This window comes from Otolemur garnettii, unplaced genomic scaffold (genome assembly GCF_000181295.1).
Source record: "Otolemur garnettii isolate 467f Iridium unplaced genomic scaffold, OtoGar3 scaffold00010, whole genome shotgun sequence".
NCBI classification, from domain to species: Eukaryota; Metazoa; Chordata; class Mammalia; order Primates; family Galagidae; genus Otolemur; species Otolemur garnettii.
This window is the reverse complement of record NW_003852405.1, coordinates 28,858,042-28,878,084: the sequence shown is the minus strand read 5'-3', so window position 1 is coordinate 28,878,084 and position 20,043 is coordinate 28,858,042. Positions and strand designations below refer to the sequence as shown.

General features: G+C 40.9%; 1 protein-coding gene across 2 annotated transcripts in view; it reads right to left on the bottom strand.

The window, feature by feature from the left end:
- USP33 (ubiquitin specific peptidase 33) overlaps positions 1 to 20,043 on the bottom strand; it is a 63,115-nt gene that overhangs the window by 25,840 nt on the left and 17,232 nt on the right. For both annotated transcript variants that reach the window (XM_023509805.1, XM_012801734.1), the window contains exons 6-12: positions 14,826 to 14,928; positions 12,184 to 12,253; positions 10,829 to 10,942; positions 9,453 to 9,531; positions 7,343 to 7,760; positions 3,739 to 3,879; positions 894 to 1,006 (exon numbers count right to left, since the gene is read on the bottom strand). In XM_023509805.1, coding sequence (XP_023365573.1) covers positions 894 to 1,006; positions 3,739 to 3,879; positions 7,343 to 7,760; positions 9,453 to 9,531; positions 10,829 to 10,942; positions 12,184 to 12,253; positions 14,826 to 14,928 — 1,038 coding nt within the window. The remainder of the gene's footprint in view (positions 1 to 893; positions 1,007 to 3,738; positions 3,880 to 7,342; positions 7,761 to 9,452; positions 9,532 to 10,828; positions 10,943 to 12,183; positions 12,254 to 14,825; positions 14,929 to 20,043) is intronic.

Sequence of the window (20,043 nt, the reverse complement as noted above, 5' to 3'; positions counted from 1 at the left end):
AAAAAAAAAAAAAGAAGAAGAAGAATAGGAAGGCTCAGCGCTTGTAGCTCAGCGGCTAGGGTGCCAAACACATATACCAGAGCTGGTGGGCTCGAATCCAGCCCGGGCCTGGAAAACAACAATGACAACTACAACCCGCATTCTGGTGGGTGCCTTAGTCCTCGCTACTTGGGAGACTGAGGCAAGAGAATCACTTTAGCCAAAGAGTTTGAGGTTGCTGTGAGCTGTGACGCCATGGCACTCTACCCAGGGAGACAGCTTGAGACTCTGTCTCAAAAAAAAAAAAAAAACAAAAAAAAACACTTAGTTTTGTTTTTAAGACATTATTTCATAGTCATTCTTTATTGCACTAAAATAAAACCATTCTTAAGAAAAGCTCAAAAAGACTTTAAGAGATTTAGTTGTTATTAAAGAACTCATGGTGATTTTAATTTATGCCTTTGTTATTGTCAGAGCCCCAATCTTAACATGGGGAAATATTTATAAGGCATAAGTATAACCAAATAAGAGATACATTCACAGCTTTCTCCCCCTGTGAACAGCAACAGTTTCCAATCACACTAATTTCATCAGCTTTGGCAAAATATGTATTTGTTACCAATTCTTGTTGCTGAGCAACTTCTCACCTTGTAAGTAACCAAAATAAAAGAACTCAGGATTTTTTCCTTATAATGTACATGCCTGTCCAATGATGGGTCAAGACTCATTCTTTAAAAATGATGTTACTGTTACTTCCGAAAGACTAAATTTTACTTCTACAATCAATACACAAGAAAGGCATGTATGAACATCAGGAACAAAGAGAAGAAATTCAATTTTTCACATCATTCTGCCAGGTTTTTTTTAATCATTTGACAGAAATTTTCTATGTATTCTAATTCCTTAATACTCACCCTGTCACAAGTCAGACACTGCACTGAGCTAATGATTGTTCCATCAAATATGTCTGAAATAACACTTCTATATTTCTTGTGCTGCTTTTTTCTCTTTGGAGATGTAGACTGAGCTAGGATTAAAAAACAAGTATACAACATTTGAAACCAATCACAGTATGTCCTTTAACCTTTTTCTCTAGTAAACATTACTGCCCTGATGGATAATTTTCAAAATATCATTCAAAACAAAAAAATCATGGGCGGTGCCTATGGCTCAGTAGGTAGGGCCCCATATACCGAGGACAGTGGGTTCGAACCTGGCCCTGGCCAAACTGCAACAAAAAAAGAAAAAAAAAATTCAGAGAAACCAAGTAGACAAGGTTTAAGATGCTATTTTGTTTTGCTTTTTTTCCCAAGTATATATGATCACCAGCCCGGACCAGCTAAACAACACTAACAACTACAACCAAAAAGTAGCCAGGTGGTGTGGTAGGTGTCTGTAGTCCCACCTACTTGGGAGGCTAAGGCAAGAGAATTGCTTAAGCCCAAAAGTTGGAGGTTGCTGTGAGCTATGATGCCACCACACTCTACCAAGGGCAACATAGTGAGACTGTCTCAAAAAAAAAAAAAAGAAGCTAAAGATGAAATAAGAGGAGCTCAGTCTCCCTATAGTGACTTCAGAGTAATTCTGCTTTTACCTATTTATTTGTCTTCGGTCTCAAGGCTTAATTTGAAGAAAGAATCACAGTAAGTTATAAGAGCTCTTTATATACTTCTAGATACAAGTCCATTGTTCATTATGTAATTTGTCACTATTTCCTCCCTATCTTATCTTCTCATTCTCTTAACAATGTCCGCCAAGAAAAGTGTTTAATGTTTTTCTTTTAGGGCCAGACATGGTGGCTCACGCCTATAATCCTAGCACTCTGGGAGGCCAAGGTGGGTGGACTGCCTGAGCTAGAGCAGACCCTGTCTCTAAAAGTAGTGACATTGTGGGAGCTACTCGAGAGGCTGAGGCAAGAGAATCGCTTGAGCCCAAGAGTTTAAGGTTGCTATGAGCTATGACACCACGGCGCTCTACTGAAGGCAAAAAAGTAAGAGTCGGTCTCCGAAAAAAAACGTTTTTCTTTTGTGAATCATGCTTTTGATGTCTTTGATGTCCTTAAGAATTCTTGGCCTAACCCAAGGTCATGAAGGCTTTTGCTATGTTTTCTTCTAAGAGATTCATAGTTTTACACTCTATAATACTGGGACCCTCATACCAACTGCAGGAACACAAAATGGTATTGACAAGTCTGTAAAAGTCTGTCAGCTTCACACAATGTTAAGCATAAAATGAACATAAAACTGAGCAAACCCAAATCTAAGCATCTGTCCTAGACAAATGAAAACTTACATCCTTACAAAACCTGTCCATGACTATTTAGAGCAGCATTATTCATAACTGGCAGAAATCGGAAACAATTTAAAAGTCTTTCAATGAGGTGGTGCCTGTAGCTCAGTGGGTAGGGCACGAGCCACACACACCCAGGCTGGTGGGTTCAAACCTGGCCCAGGCCAGCTAAATAACAATGACAACTGCAACAAAAAAAATAGCCAGGTGTTGTAGTCCTATAGTCCCAGCTACTTGGGAGGCTGAGGCAAGAGAATTGCTGAAGCCCAAGAGTTTGAGGTGGCTGTGAGCTGTAACCCATAGTACTCTACTGAGGGCGACATAGTGAGACTCTGTCTCAAAAGAAAAAAACAAACAAAGAGTCTTTCAATGAGGGGAATGAACGAATAGCAGTAGAGCCATATAATGAAATACTACTCAGTAATAAAAAGGAACAAACTATTCCGACATGCAGTACCATGACTGACTCTCAAACGCATTATACTAAGTGAAGGAAGCCTGCTTCAAAAGACTGTGACTCCATCTACAGGACACTCCAGGAAAAGGCACAACAAAAGGGAAAGAGGACTACCTGCAGGGGGTGCGGTTGGGGTGATGGGCTGATTAGAACCAGCACCAGGGAATTCTTTGGGGGGTTAGAATCCTGCTGCATTCTGTTTGTTACAGTAAGAAGAATTTATTCATTCATGTGTTAAAATACTACACAAGAAAAAAAGAACTGTATTTAAATTTTTTAAAATTGAGAAAGAACATGCACCCATGGTGTATAAAATTATGCTGTCCATTTTATTTATTTTTATTATTACTTTTTTAAAGATAAAGTCTCGGCTCGGCGCCTGTGGCTCAAGCGGCTAAGGCGCCAGCCACATACACCTAAGGTGGCGAGTTCGAATCCCCAGCCCGGACCCGCCAAGCAACAATGATGGCTGCAACCAAAAAATGACCAGGTGTTGTGGCGGGCGCCTGTAGTCCCAGCTACTTGGGAGGCTGAGGCAGGAGACTCGCTTGAGCCCGGGAGTTGGAGGTTGCTATGAGCTGTGATGCCATGGCACTCTACCCAGGGGGATAGCTTGAGGCTCCGTCTCAAAAAAAAAAAAAAAAAAAAAAATATAAAGAAAAAGTCTCACTTTGTTGCCCTTGGTAGAGAGCTGTGGCATTACAGCTCCCAACAACCTCCAGCTCTTGAGCTTAGGCGATTCTCTTGCCTCAGCCTCCTGAGTAGCTGGGACTACAGTGCCCGCCACAACGCCTGACTATTTTTGGTTGCAGTTTGGCCAGGGCTGGGTTTGAACCCTCCACCCTCAGTATATGGGGCCGTCATTCTACTCACTGAGCCACAGGCGCTGCCTATGCTGTCAATTTTAAAGAAGCAAATATTTCATGAATAACACTTCAAATCATCAAATATTAAAATCAATATTGTAAACTAAGACCCAAAGCAAAGAAGCTTAAAGAAGGGAAATTTTTTACCTTTTTTGTGTGGGGGTGCCAATCCTGGCCACAGACTGCCTGATTTAGGAGGGCTTGCTGATAAACGTGCATTAACACTTTCATTTGATGGCAGGATCTGTGGTGTAGACAGGTCATTCAAATGGACGTCAGTGATATACTCTGGAATACATAAAATCTGTATTATTATCTTAAATAGTAAAATTATTCTACCTTTCCAATAATTAACTAATTTAAAGATTTCTTAGTTACGCATTTTGAACACAATTCACATTAACAAATGTCAGCTGAAATACTTCACAAAGTACTTGATAAGGGAAATGATTTTACATCTAGGAATCCAATCAATACTTATGACACACCACTATCATAGACAATAAAGGAAACGAGTGATGGAATACAAAACCAAAGACAATCTTGTTTGTCCAAATATAGTTACTTTTTTTAAAAAAAAGATATTCAGGACACTTTTTAAATGGTTTTAAAACTATGTGGGAGAAAGACAGATTATTCTCCTAAACTAACACAGTAATAAAAATCATACAAAAGGCTGGGTGAAGTACTTCACGCCCATAATGCTGGTACTTTGGGAGGAGGGGGAAGGATCACTTGAGACCAAGAGTTTGAGACCAGCCTGGGCAACATAATGAGACTCTGTCTCTAAAAAAATAATAATAATAATAAAATAAGCCAGGCAAGGTGGCACACGCCTGAGGCAAGAGGATCACTTGAGCCCAGGAGTTTGAGGCTACAGTTAGCTAAATGGTACCACTGCATTCCAGCCTGGGAAAATCCAGGTTTTGGTTGGGGGGGGGGGATCAAACAAGAAATTGAGGTATATCCCTATAAATATATGCAACTATTTTTTTTTTTTTTGGTAGAGACAGAGTCTCACTTTGTTGCCCTTGGTAGAGTGCCATGGCGTCACACAGCTCACAGCAACCTCCAACTCCTGGGCTTAAGCGATTATCTTGCCTCAGCCTCCTGAGGAGAGGAGACTATAGGCTCCTGCCACAACGCCCGGCTACTTTTTGGTTGTAGTTCAGTCAGGGCCAGGTTCGAACCGGCCACCCTCAGCATATGGGTCCTGCGCCCTTCTCACTGAGACAGTCTCACTATGGCACCCTGACTAGAATGCTATGGCATCACAGCACTTAGCAACCTCAAACTCTTGGGCTTAAGCAATTCTCTTGCCTCAGCCTCCCAAGTAGCTGGGACTACAGGCGCCCGCCACAATGTTGGGCTATTTGTTGCTGTTGTTGTTGTCATTGTTATTTAGTTGGCTCAGGATGGGTTCGAACCTGCCAGCCCAGATGTATGTGGCTGGTGCCCTAACCACTGAGCTATGGGCACCGAGCTTGCAACTGCTATATACCCATAATAATTTTTAAAATAAAAGAAATGTAGATAAAAATTAATAAGTTGTAGGCTCGGCACCTGTAGCTCAAGTGGCTAGGGCACCAGCCACATAAACTGGAGCTGGCGGGTTCAAATCCAGCCTGGACCCGCCAAACAAAGACAAATATAACCAAAAAATAGCCAGGCGTTATGGAGAGCACCTGTAGTCCCAGATACTTGGGAGGCTGAGGCAAGAGGATCACTTAAGCTCAAGAGTTTGAGGTTGCTATGAGCCATGGCACTCTACCCAGGGCAACATCTTTAGACTCTGTCTCAAAAAAAAAAAAAAAAAAATGGATAAGCTGTTTTATTCTTATTGTGATAAAAGAAAATACATACTTTCATCAGCAAAGGACATTTTTAAGATTTAAATTACAGGATGAGGCAAGATGCCCATAGCTCAGTGGTTAGGGCACCGGCCACATGTTCCAGGGCTGGTGGGATAGAACTTGGCCCAGGCCTGCTAAACAAAAAAGAAAAAAATAGCCAGGTGTTATGGCAGGCAGCTGTAGTCCCAGCTACTAGGGAGACTGAAGCAAGAGAATCACTTGAGCCCAAGAGTTTGAGATTGCTGTGAGCTGAGATGCCACAGCACTCTACCAAGGGTGACAAAGTGAGGCTCTGTCTCAAATAAATAAATAAATAAATAATAAAACATATTAAGCTAAAATAAGTTAACCCTTGAAGATATAGGTACACAAAGCAATTTAAGTCAAATGTCTTTCATCTGGCTACTCACTCTTTTTCAAAGAAACACGAACTAGTACATTACGGCATAATCTATTACATCAAGGTTCCTCATAATATTGATTTATTTGTTTTTGAGACAGAATCTTGCTCTGTCACCCTGGGTAGAGTGCAGTGGCGTCATCATAACTCATTGTACCTCAAACTCTTGAGCTCAAGCAATCCTCTTGCTTCAGCCTCCCAAGTAGCTGGAACTATAGATGGGCACCGCAATACCTGGTTAATTTTCCTATTTTTTAGTAGAGATTGGGTATCACTCTTGCTCAGGTTGGTCTCTAACTCCTGGGCTTAAGTGATCCTCCCAGTTTAGCCTCCCAGAGTGCATGGATTACATACATGATTACGGTGTCATTAAACTCCTACTAAAACACATCTGATGTGACTCCAATTACAGCAATCTAAATGTAGTATGTACATAATTAAAAATTATAATTTAAGCTATTTCAGTTCTTTCTGGTTATTCAAAATAACTCACATAATGTAAAAGGGAACATGGGGCGGCACCTGTGGCTCAGTAACTAGGGCCCCGGACCCATATACTAAGGGTGGAGGGTTCAAACCTGGCCCCAGCCAAACTACAACAAAAAAATAGCCGGGTGTTACAGCAGGCACCTGTAGTCCCAGCTGCTCAGGAGGCTGAGGCAAGAGAATCACCTAAGCCCAAGAGCTGGAGGTTGTTGTAAGCTGTAATGCGACGGCACTCTACCAAGGGCAACAAAGTGAGACTCTGTCTCTTAAAAAAAAAAAAGGCAAATAAAGATAAATAAATTTCAAAAACAAAAAAAGTAAAAGGGAACATTCTGAAAACCCCACCTAAAAAAAATTTTTTTTGAGAAAGAGTCTCAGTTGTCACCCTCCACAGAGTGCCATGGCATCATCATACCTCATAGCAACCTCAAATTCTTGGGCTCAAGTGATTCTCTTGCCTCAGCCTCCCAAGTAGCTGGGACTACAGGTACCTGCCACCACACTGGCCTATTTTTAGAGACAAGGTTTCGCTCTTGCTCAGGCTGGTCTCAAACCTGTGAGCTCAGGCAATCCACCCACCTCGGCCTCCTAATGCTGGGATTACAAGGATGAGCCCCTGCACCCAGACTCTCTCTATGTATTTTTTGAGACAGGGTGTCACTCTGTCACCTAGGCTAGAGGGCAGTGGTGTCATAGTTCACTGCAACCTCAAATTCTTGGGTTCAAGCAATCCTCCTGCCTCAGGCTCCCAGGCAACTAACCCTGCCACAGTTCAAAGGGGGATGATGTAGTCCAGCTATTCACAAGGTTGAGGCAGGAGAAATGCTTGAGTCCAGGAATTTGAGGCTGTGGTGAGCTGTGAGCAGGCTATCATACTCCAACCTGGGCAACAGAGTAAGACCATGTCTTTTAAAATAGATAAATAAGAAATCCCCAAAGTAATAATTATATAAACAGCAATTGTCTACAAATGAATACTATCGTTTTCATAATTAAATTATTAAATTGTCACCTGAAGCTCTGCCGTGTATTTGCACTTTGACAGTTTCCTGGTTGTTCAGGTCAACTGCTTCAGATGCAGAGTCTCTATCTTTATCTAAATCTCCTTCAGAATTTATTTTATTAATCTTATTACAGATCTTCTCTTTTTGCCAATCTTTTGATATCTCTGAATTGTTCTCATCATCCTGAATTAACATTGTTGTTTCATTATTATCTTCAGAAAAGCCTCTAGAGCCATTTTCATTTTCTGCTTTATCACTGCTGCTGCAAGATTCACAGGACTGAAAATCTACGTCCGACTGGCTCTTGTCTTCCTCCATGGTCTCCTCGGTGGTTATGGTTTGAGGATCTTCCTCAACATCCATGACCTGCTCTTTCAGTTCTTCATGAAGCAGATCCATTAAACATCGAAGGAATTCTTGAGCATCCTAATTTATCAGCAACATAACATTATCACTGCATTACATGTGTATACAGAAACTTAAGGGAAAATATACAAAATATGGTTATCAACTAATTTACAAATCTGATGCACCATACTGAGGAACATCAGTTTATAAAAATAAAGTGCCAGAGGGATGGGATACACTAATTTCTAAAAAGAAGTTTGTTTGTTTGTTTTTTAGAGAGATAGAGTCTCAATATGTCACCCTCAGTAGAGTGCCATAGCATCACAGCTCACAGCAACCTCAAACTCTTGGGCTCAAGCGATTCACTTGCCTCAGCCTCCCAAGTAGCTGGGACTACAGGCACCTGCCACAATGCCCGGCTATTTTTTGTTGTTGTAGTTGTCATTGTTGTTTAGCAGGCCTGGGCTGGGTTTGAACCCACCAGCCCCAGTATGCGGCCAGTGCCCTAACAACTGAGCTACGGGTACTGAGCCTCTAAAAAGACATTTTTTTTATTTATTTATTTTTGAGACAGAGCCTCAAGCTGTTGCCCTGGGTAGAGTGCCATGGCATCACAGCTCACAGTAACCTCCAACTCCTGGTCTTAAGCGATTCTCCTGCCTCTGCCTCCCAAGGAGCTGGAACTACAGGCGCCCACTACAACGCCCAGCTTTTTTTTTTTTTTTTGGTTGCAGCCGTCATTGTTTGACAGCCTGGGCTGGATTCGAACCCACCAGCTCAGTTGTATGTGGGGCTGGCGCCTTAGTTACTTGAGCCACAGGCGCCGAGCCTAAAAAGACGTTTTAATAAACTGAAGATGATCTAGAAGTCAGCCTTTAGGAGTGTTGCTATTCATAAACTGGAAGGACAAAGAGAAAAAGATGTGCCTTGTGTGGCAATCAGAATTCGGACAGATATCCTAAATTAAAATAGTTTACTACTACAGCTTAAATTAAAGCTTCACCCAATCTTGTACTGTATTTCAAGAAAAAATCTTCATCAACCTGGAATACTTACTGAAAATACATATTTCTGGCCCCAACTCATACCACAAAATCATAACCTTTAAAGATCCAAGAATTCATATAGGAAAAAAATGAACAGATAATATGTGATAGGTTAAAAAAGAGAAAGAAAAATGTATGAAGACAAGGTACTAACATCAAAAGATACTACATAAAAATTGCAATAACTAAAAGCACCATATCATACTAGTGCAAAAAGACAAGTCAATGAAATGAATGGGAAAGCCCAGAAAAAGATCCTATCACATACTAACATAAGAATGAAATAATTAACAATGAAAATTTAAATCAGATTGGAAGATAATTCTTATAATTTTAGACTTTGGCTCAATTTCTTAGCTGTTTATGAAGAACAAAAATGAAATCTGAATGATATTACAATATGAAACAGATGCCAGACGTACTGAATAATTAAGTAAATGTAAAAGATGAAAGCATAAAATACAGAAAATATAAGTAAAAATTTCCAATCTCTGAACATGGAACTCAAAACTAAAAGCATTAAAAGAAATATTTACCCACCCCTAAATATAAACATTTTTAGAAAAATATTTATAAAACTAAAAGAAAGCTAGAAACATAAAAATAAAAATAACAAGTGACTATTCCTAATAATAAGGAATAATGACATCAATGAAAGGCACAACAGCATTTTCCAAATTTATTTAAGATTATTAAAATTATGAATGAACAGCAATAGACTAACCTGCTGAGAATACCCCCGAAATGTCGGATTTACAGTTTTAATTCCTTGAAACAGATTTGTGGGCACAACAGATCCTGGCCTGAAAAAGAAAGTATTTTAAAAGAGCAATTCTTGTGATTTTTAATTTTGTTTTAAAAGTTACCAAGCAAGAATTCAAACTGCTATATAAATTGAAAACTGTTTATTTTTCAAAAGAATTATTCAAATCTGCCCAGTATTGTATTTCTTAGGCCACTGAGAACTTCTTACCACTGATATTTTAAGTGATATTTTATTGTTTTTCTTTCCCAAATGATCATGCTCCTCTGTATGATTTTTTAAAAATGCAATTTCCCAAATGGTTTTGGTTTTTCATTTTGTTTTGTTTTTGAGACAGAATCCAACTTTGTTGCCCTCGGTAGAGTGCCATGGCATCACAGCTAACTGCAACCTCCAACTCTTGGGCTTAAGTGATTCCCTTGCCTCAGCCTCCTGAGTAGCTGGGACTACACATGCCCACCACAATTTCCAGCTATTTTTTGTTGCAGTTATCACTGCTGTTTTAGGTGGTTGGGGCTGGATTTGAACCCACCACCCTTGGTATATGGGGCTGGCACCCTACCCATAGAGCCACAGGCACCACCCTCCAAAATGTTTTTTAAACAAAATTATTAACCTCAAACTCTTAGGACTATAAGGCCTACATCACAACATCCAGCTAGCTTTCTTTCTTTTTTTTTTTTTTTAAGTAAAGATGGGGTCTCACTCTTACTCAGGCCGGTCTTAAACTCCTGAGCTCAAGGAATCCACCCAACTCAGTCTTCCAGAGTGCTAGGATTATAGCCATGAGCTACCATTCCCGGCTGGGGTCTGATTTTAGTATTGTAAGAAAGCCTACTCCTGCATTAAAACTCCAAAGCTTTCATAACAGCAGCCGTAGCAGTTCTACACTACACTATCAGCCCAAATACTTTTTTCTTTCTGTGAGACAGTCTCACTTTGTCACCTTTAGTAGAGTGCTGTGGCATCACAGCTCATAGCAACCCTCAGACTCTTGGGCTCAATTGATTTTCTTGCCTCAGCCTCCTCAGTAGCTTGGACTACAGGCGCCGGCCACAACACTCAGCTATTTTTAGAGAGGGAGTCTCGATCTTGCTTAGGCAGGTGCTGGGATTATAGGCATGGCATGAGCCTCTGCACCAGGCCAGCCCAAACACATCTAAACTTCACAGACCTCTTCATTTGGATGTTCAGTTTCAAACGTAATATGCATGAAACAGAAATAAACTACCTCAAACCTGTCTCTTTCACTTTCAGCTCTATAAATAGACCTGAATCCTTTTAATATTTATAATAGTTAAACTATAATAAAGAAGATAAATATAGTAGGTACATACCTGCTTTTATGCCACAGTTCTGTCATTAGCTTGAGATAACTTTTACAAATGGCTGGTTTCTTATCTGTTCGAGCTAGTCCTCCACAATCAAGGAAAAACTGTGTCAAAGGCGGGCTAATTTAAAGAAGAGAAAATGTTAGAGTGGAATCAAAGTTTAATAACGATTAGTTCCGCGTCCTTAAACGAAGCGACAGCATCTGTATCCCTGTGTCTTAGTCCTCTGCCAGCTTTACAGCTCCACCTTCACTTCTCCACAGTCTTGTGGAGCTCAACACATTCGAATCAGATTTGACCTCATCACATATATCAGAGTTCTCCATGCTGCCACATCCAGTTAATACCTTTGTTGATATCATTCAAAATGCTCTAACATTTTGAGTGCTGACATGATAAAGGAAATGCTCATTGGAGCATTTCAAATTTTGGATTTTTGGACTAGGCACTGATGTTCAACTGGTAAGTATAATACAAATATTTGATAATCTGAAAAACATCCCAACCACTTCTGGTCCCAACACTTCAGATAAGGGATGCTTGACATGTATACATATGTTCAGCTCCCAGCCACTGCTCTAAAATTCAACCCAGTAAAAAAGTCAATGTTAAAGTTAGTGATTTCTGAATTCTGGTCCTGACCCAATGCATCTAATCTCTAAGAGTATTAACACCTGAGTGACCTATCTCTTTTGTATGGCTACTATGAAAAAAAGAAAAATTTGAATACTTAATTAGAAGCTTTCCACCCACAGAAAAATATAAAATATTTCCACAGGATCTCCAAACCAAAGGTGATCTGAAGAATTAATTAGTTCAAGCTCCTTGTTTTCTAGATTTAAAACACAAAATTACTTGCCTAAAGACATATAACTACCTAAGGTCTAAGCCAGGACCAGTAACCTCAAGAAGGTATAAGTATACAGAGTAAACCCCATTGAGACAACAGTGGGTCATGTCCCAAACCAGACTGTCACTGACTTTACTTTTAAAGTAGTCAACTACTACAGTAGTATGGTTTTTGGCTCAAAAACTAAAACTAAAATTTATATAAAAAAAGGCTCAGCACCCACTGCTCAGTGGTTAGGGTGCCGGCCACATCCACTAGGGCAGACGGGTTCAAACCCAGCCCACCCTACTAAACAATGACAACTACAACAATAACAAAAAAAATAACCAGGTGTTCTGGCAGGTGCCTATAGTCCCAGCTACTTGGGAGGCTGAAGCAAGAGAATCACTTAAGCCCACAAGTTTGAGGTTGCTGTGAGCTGTGATGCCACAGCACTCTACCAAGGGAGACATACTGAGACTGTCTAAAAAAAAAAAAAAGTCATATAAACAAAATTAATTTCTCTACTTACCAATTAGAAAGAGCCTGCAAAGCTGCATTCATGTAACAAGTATTTCCAATATTTTTCAAACCTGTAAGACCTATTAAGAAAAAGTACAAATGAAGTCATCATTCAATAATACAAGATGAGGCAATTTGGGGGGGGTGAACACTCTGGTTCCCCAAACTACATTAAGGACCAAAGAGACACAATATAGTCACCTGAACGACTCAAGAGAGGTCACACTTCCAGAAATCAAAATCACCAAATGATAATCACCAAAATTTTGAGCTTTAGATAAATTCAAGGATTACCTAATTCAACCTCTGAAATTTGCACAGCAAGACCAGCCTTCTCTATAATCATTTAACGAAGAACGGACATTTTTAAAGAGTACTAGTTGAGACTTGTATTTCTCATTATTGTAGAAACAAAGTTTAATTCTAATGTTTTTAACAAAGTTTAATTCTGATTTTCTAACAAAGTTCAATTATTCTGAGAATAGTTTAATGACAATGCAAAAAATCACATCATAGTACATGATAAGCTTCCTTTTCCTTCCCATTTCAATCTATGGCAGTGAAAGCAATATTTATTATGTTGAATCACAGAAAACTGCTGCTATTCAATCTATAAAACTGGCAATTTCATATGGTCCAAGCTAACGTAGGCAAGAAGTCATTGAAGGCCTGTTAACTTTTCCATCAGTTTACTGATGAAAAGATGAACTAACATATATGTCAAAAATAAAATTATAGGCTCAGTGCCCATAGCACAGTGGTAATGGCACCAGCCACATACACCCAGGCTGGTGGGTCTGAACCTGGCCCAGGACAGCTAAACAATGACAACTGCAACAATAACAGTAAAAAAGATTGCAGGGCGTTGTGATGGGTGCCTGTAGTCCTAGCTACTTGGGAGGCTGAGGCAAGAGAATCGCTTGAGCCTAAGAGTTTGAGGTTGCTATGAGCTGTCATGCACAGCACTCTATTGAGGGAGACATAATCAGACTCTGTCTCAAAAAAAAAAAAACTATAAACGCTATTTTTGTTTGTTTGTGACAGAGTCTCGCTCAGTCACCATGGGGTTGAGTGCCATGGCATTATAGCTCACAGCAACCTCAAACTCTTGGGCTCAAGCGATCATCTTGCCTCAGCCTCCCCAAGTAGCTGGGACTACAAGTGCCCATCACAACACCCAGCTATTTTTAGAAATAGGGTCTCATTCTCACTCAGGCTGATCTCTTAACTCCTGAGCTCAAGCAATCTGCCCGCCTTGGCCTCCCAGAGTGTTAGGATTACAGGCATGAACCACCTCAGCTAGCCTATAATGCTATTTGAATTTAGAGCAATTCAAAGAAAATTTAAACTTCTAAGAATCTCTGAAACGTAGTTGAATTAGCACTTGTTGACAAGTATCCAATAAATTTAATTGTGTAAGCCAAATTAATGGGCTACAACACAGAAATCATAAAGTACTTAGAAATTATCTCAAGTGGTTTAGTGCCTGTGGCTCAAGTGGCTAAGATGCCAGCCACATACACCTAAGGTGGCGGGTTGGAATCCAGCCTGGGCCCACCTCACAACAATGATGGCTGCAACCAAAAAATAGCTGGGCGTTGTGGTGGGCGCCTGTGGTCCCAGTTACTTGGGAGGTAGAGGCAGGAGACTCACTGGGGCCCAGGAGTTGGAGGCTGCTGTGAGCTGTCATGCCACAGCACTCTACCCAGGGGGACAGCTTGAGGCTCTGCCTCAAAAAAAAAAAAAAAAAAGAAAAAAAAAGTTATCTCAAGTAATGTTAAACTTATATCAAAGTGTTAATTTCCAGATAATTGCCTATACATACACTAAATATACATCTCACATACACTAAATATATACCTAATATCAAATGTAAAGCTGAAAACAGTTTATACTAAGAACTGTAGGCTTAACAAAATACAAAATATCCCAACAGACCAGTTCTCAATGTGGAGTTTAGGAGTGAGAGAGTGGATGGGCAACAAGGGAAAAGAATATCAAATCAAACACAAATCTTTTTCTAAATGAATGTTGCCCCTAAGAGATTCTACTAATAGGTTCTCACCAATCCCCATCACTGACAGGTTAAGAAGAGAAAAACTAGCTGAGAACCACTGTTCAAACAGATTTCAAAAACAGAGGTAAGCTTCTCGGCACCAGTAGCACAGTGGTTATGGTGCCAGCCACATGCACCGAGGCTGGCAGGTTCAAACCTGGCCGGAGCCAGCTAAACAACAATGACAACTACAACAACAACAACAAAAAGCTGGGTGTTGTGGCAGGCACCTGTAGTCCCAGCTACTTGGGAGGCTGAGGGAAGAGAATCACTTAAGCCCAAGAGTTTGAGGTTGCTGTGAGCTGTGACACCACAGCACTCTACCAAGGGTGACAAAGTGAGACTCTGTCTCAATAAAAAACAACAACAACAACCAAATGGCCAAAGAACAATTAGGAGTCCAGCTTTGGTAAACTCATACTAGAGGAATCAAAAGTTTGCTTGTAAATACAATTTTACTAGACCAAATTTCAGAGTTCTTTTACCACTGAATCCCTTTCACCTCCAGATTTTGAGATTTTCACATTAGACAGTTTCCTAAAGAAACAGGCAGTGCTCTCTACACAAAGAACTATCACGCAGGAGAACCATGTTACCTCTTGCCTTCAGTTCATCTTCTTCTTCCACCTCTATATCCAGATCTTCAAATACAGCAACCAGAGGAGTTTTTAATGTTGTATTAGTAGGTATTTTAAAATCCTTCATAAAAAAAAGAGAGAGAGAAAGCACACTTGAACAAATCCTTAGGTTAAAAAAAAAACCTTTTTTTTTTTTTTTTTTTTTTTTGGTAGAGACAGTCTCTTTATCGCCCTTGGTAGAGTGCCAGGCTTCACACGGCTCACAGCAACCTCCAACTCCTGGGCTTAGGCGATTCTCCTGCCTCAGCCTCCCGAGTAGCTGAGACTACAGGCGCCCACCACAACACCCGGCTATTTTTTTGTTGCAGTTTGATCGGGACCAGGTTTGAACTTGCCACCCTCAGTAGGTGGGTCCAGCACCCTACTTAGCCACAGGCGCCGCCCCACAAAGCCACTTTTTATATCTGACATTTTTCAATTAGAATCCAACAACTCCAGTGAAATGACAACACATTGCAGCTAAAAAGACCTCCAAAGTACACTGTTGATACACCAGACCTCCAAAGTACACTGTTGATACACACACCAGACCTCCAAAGTACAGTGTTGATACACAAACCAGACCTCCAAAGTAGTGTTGATACACAAACCAGACCTCCAAAGTACACTGTTGATATACACACCAGACCTCCAAAGTACACTGTTGATACACACACCAGACCTCCAAAGTACACTGCTGATATACATTTCATACTGTCTTTTCAAGTTTTCTAACTTTCTATAACAAAAAAGGGCAAAAGTTTTTTTCACCTAACACATTGTCTGTTGACTTCCACAATCTCTCCTGATACTTATTACTATACTTTTCCCCATTTTATGCGTAATAAATAGTTCAAACATTTGTTTTAATAATAACTTTTTTAATTGAGACAGAGTTCTACCCTGTGCCCTGAGCAGAGTGCAATGATGTCGTAGCTCACTGCAACCTCAGACTTGGGCTGTGGGCATCCTGCTGCCTCAGCCTCTGAAGCTGCTGGGATTACAAGCGCTTGCCACAGTGCCTGGCTGGGTTTTCCATTTTTTTTATGAGTCAGGGTCTCACTCTCGCTCAGAAGTCTTGAACTCCTGAGCCCAAGCAATCCTCCTACCTCAGCCTCCCACAGTGTGGGGATTACAGGTGTGAACCACTGCGCCCAGCAATAATAAAATATTCTTTTTTTTTTTTGAGACGGAGCCTCAAGCTGTCCCCCTGGGTAGAGTGCTATGGCATCACTCACAGCAATCTCCAACTCCTAGGCTCAAGCGAGTCTCCTGCCTCTGCCTCCCAAGTAGCTGGGACCACAGGCGCCCGCCACAATGCCCGGCTATTTTTTTGGTTGCAGCTGTCATTGTTGTTTGGCAGGCCCAGGCTGGATTCGAACCCGCCACCTTAGGTGTATGTGGCTGGCATCTTAGCCACAGGCACCTAGCCAATAAAATATTCTAATACTAATTTCTAAGAATTGGCTTAACTCAGAGGTTGCTGGTTACCTGTTGACCAAATACTAACTCACACCTAAAAAACAAATAAACAAAACAGAAACTTTGAGCTAAGTTTAAAAAAATCAGGAGAAGGGGATGGCGCCTGTGGCTCAAAGGAGTAGAGTGTCTGCCCCATATACCAAAGGTGGTGGGTTCAAACCCAGGCCCCAGCCAAAAACTGCAAAAAAAAAAAAAAAAAAAAGAAAAAAGAAAAATTCAGCAGAGGGCACATAAAAACTAGAATTTCTAAGTTCTCTTAAAATAGTAAAAGATCAAAGTATGGGGCAGCACCTGTGGCTTAGTGAGTAGGGTGCCGGCCCCATATACCCAGGGTGGTGGGTTCAAACCCGGCCCCAGCCAACCTGCAACAAAAAAATAGCCAGGCATTGTGGCAGGTGCCTGTAGTCCTAGCTGCTGGGGAGGTTGAGGCAAGAGAATTGCCTAAGCCCAGGAGTTGGAGGTTGTTGTGAGCTATGACTCCACAGCACTCTATCAAGGGCAATAAAATAAGACTCTCTCTCTATTAAAAAAAAAAAAAGATCAAAGCACACTGAACCCATTCAGCAACACCGAAACCAAACAGAAGTGTGCATGTAGCACATACTCTAGTTCTCCAGCTGAGACAGCCTGACTCCACCTTTAAAATGCAGGTATGAGCCGGGCGTTGTGGCGGGCGCCTGTGGTCCCAGCTACTTGGGAGGCAGAGGCAGGAGACTTGCTTGAGCCCAGGAGTTGGAGGTTGCTGTGAGCTGTAATGCCATGGCACTCTACCCAGGGGGACAGCTTGAGGCTCTGTCTCAAAAAAAAATAAAATAAAATAAAATAAAATAAAATGCAGGTATGTGCACTTACATTCACCCAGCAAATACCTTTATGTTCCTGACATCTGCAGATACTGGACATTTCAGCAGGTCTCATATCCTCACTTTGATTTTATAAAGATGGAACATGCTTATATCTGAAAAATCTTATTAGTGACATTTGCATGGTTTCCAATATTTGGCTACCTTACAAATAATGCTGTAGTGAATTGAGTTCAGATAGCCTATAAACTTTGTACTTCTAAAGAAATCTGAGTAACTTTTTTCTTCTGAATAATTTCTTAACAATGTGATTATAAGGAAGTTGCATGAATTAAGTTCATGCTTTTTACATGTTAACATCTTTATAAGTCACCAGAAAATTATCTACAAGCCATCATAAAAGTGTTACTAGCCTTATTCTATATTCCATAGAATATAGAATATATATTCCATTCTATATCAGATTCAACATTAGAATTTGCAATCTTTATCTCTTCTGGCAGGAATGGCAACAGATAACTTATTTAACTTTTCGTTTTATGTAATTAAACTTTTAGTCATCATAGCATACTTTAGTTAATAATGTAAGAGGACTCAAGAAAACTTCGATTTTCATACCATCAGGACTTTTGAAAAAGATTGAACACATTTGCGAATGACAAACAGCTACCAGTGGGAGAAAGGAACGGTGATGGTTTACTCAACCATGAAGCAGAAATGCAACTCCTTGTCTAAAATCTAGCCACTTTAAGTTGCATGTGTGAAGCAGGCAAATTTACTATCACAAATGTCTACCATCAGGAATAGCTACTATCAGAATGGTATACTATATAAAGACACAAGAGAAAAATCAGAGAGCTGGCTTAGCACCTGTAGCTCAAGCAGCTACGACGACAGTCACATACACCAGAGCTGGTGGGTTCGAATCCAGACTGGGCCTGACAAACAACAAAGACAACTACAACCAAAAAATAGCCAGGCATTGTGGAAGGCGCCTATAGTCCCAGCTACTTGGGAGGCTGAAACAAGAAAATCGCTTAAGCCCAGAAGTTGGACATTGCCGTGAGCTGTGATGCCACGGCACTCTGCCCAGGGCGACAGCTTGAGGCTCTGTCTCCAAAAAAAAAAAAAAGAAAAGAAAAATCAGAGAGCTGGTATCAAGGACCAAGTATAGAAATACATGTGATCTGTGTATCACACATGAGAAAGAAAATCTGTGATTAATCAGATCAAATTCTAACTCTAAGCCAACTATTCTAATTTCTTCATTTCCATTCTCCTATTATCGTTTTTTAAGAGACAGGGTCTCACTTTGTCATCCAGGCTACTGTGCAGTGGCATGATTTTAGCCCACTGCAGCCTCAAACTCCTGGGCTCCAGCAATTCTGCCTCAGCCTCCCAAGTAGCAGGGATTATAGGTACATGGCACTATGTCAGCTAATATTTTTTTAGAGGTGGGGGTCTCACTATGTTGTCCAGGCAGGCCTCCAACTAATTACCTCAAGAGAGCCTGCCACAATGGCCTCCCAAAGTGCTGGGATTATACGCATGAGCTACCACACCCGCCCTTTTTTCCTATTTTCATGACTAGAGAATTCTAAAATTAAGTAATCAATTTTACAAGCAAGACTATACATGTTCTACAAGCCTCTTGATCCAAAGGGAGGAAAAATCTTTATTAAAGACTAATGCTAAGCTTTATTATATTCTATCTGGTTTTCAATAATTAGTAAAATATTCTCAGTAATACAAAAGGGAGTGGAGAGAGGAGGGAATGAGGGAATGAAAGCTGAATTAGTACCTGCCACTTCTATCGAAGAAGTCCTACCCTGTCTCCTTCAATCATACTTACCAGAAAAAGATAAAGGACGACTTAAACTGTGCTTTTTGTAAAACTCATGACATAAAGAAATAAATAAATATTGGCTCAGCGCCTGCAGCTCAGCAGCAAAGGTCACCAGCCACATACACTAGAGCTGGTGGGTTTGAATCCAGCCCGGGCCTACCAACCAGCAATGACAACTATAACCAAAAATAGTCAAGTATTATACAGGGTGCTTGTAGTCCCTGTTACTTGGGAGGATAAGGCAACAGACTCACTTAAGCCCAAGCGTTTGATGCTGCTTTGAGCTGTAATGCCACAGCACTCTACCCAGGGTGATAGCTTAAGACTCTGTTTCCAACAAATAAATAAATAAAATTCATGAGATGCTCTTCCATCTTCAGACAGGGGCTTTGATCTCACCCTAATCTATCACTCTATACCACCCAAGAAAGGAGAGCAGAATGCTTTTTTTTTTTTTTTTTAAGAGACAGAATCTCCCTTTGTCGCCCTCCATAGAGTTCAGTGAAGTCACAGCTCACAGCAACCTCTAGCTCTTGGGGTTAGACTATTCTCTTGCCTCAGCCTCCGGAGTAGCTAGGACTATAGGCACCTGCCACAATACCTGGCTTTTTGTTGTTGTTGCAATTTGGCTGGGGCTGGGTTCCAACCCACCACCCTCAGTATATGAGGCCAGCGCCCTATTCACTGACTGAGCCACAGGCACTGCCCCATGAGTGCTTCATTTATGGGGAAAAAGGCACATTACAAAATTTTTTTTCATGAAAAAAATCGTTTAGGCCTGGCGCCTGTAGCTCAGCGACTACGGCACTGGCCACATATACCAGAATTGGTGGGTTCAAACTCAGCCAGGGCCTGCCAAACAACAATGACAACTACAACCAAAAAATAGCCAGGTGGGCGGCGCCTGGGGTAGAGCACTGGTGCTGGCCACATATACCAAGGGTGGTAGGTTCCTGGCCAAACTGCAACAAAAAAATAGCTGGGTGTTGTGGCAGATGCCTGTAGTCCCAGCTACTCGGGAGGCTGAGGCAAGAGAATCACCTAAGCCCAGGAGTTGGAGGTTGCT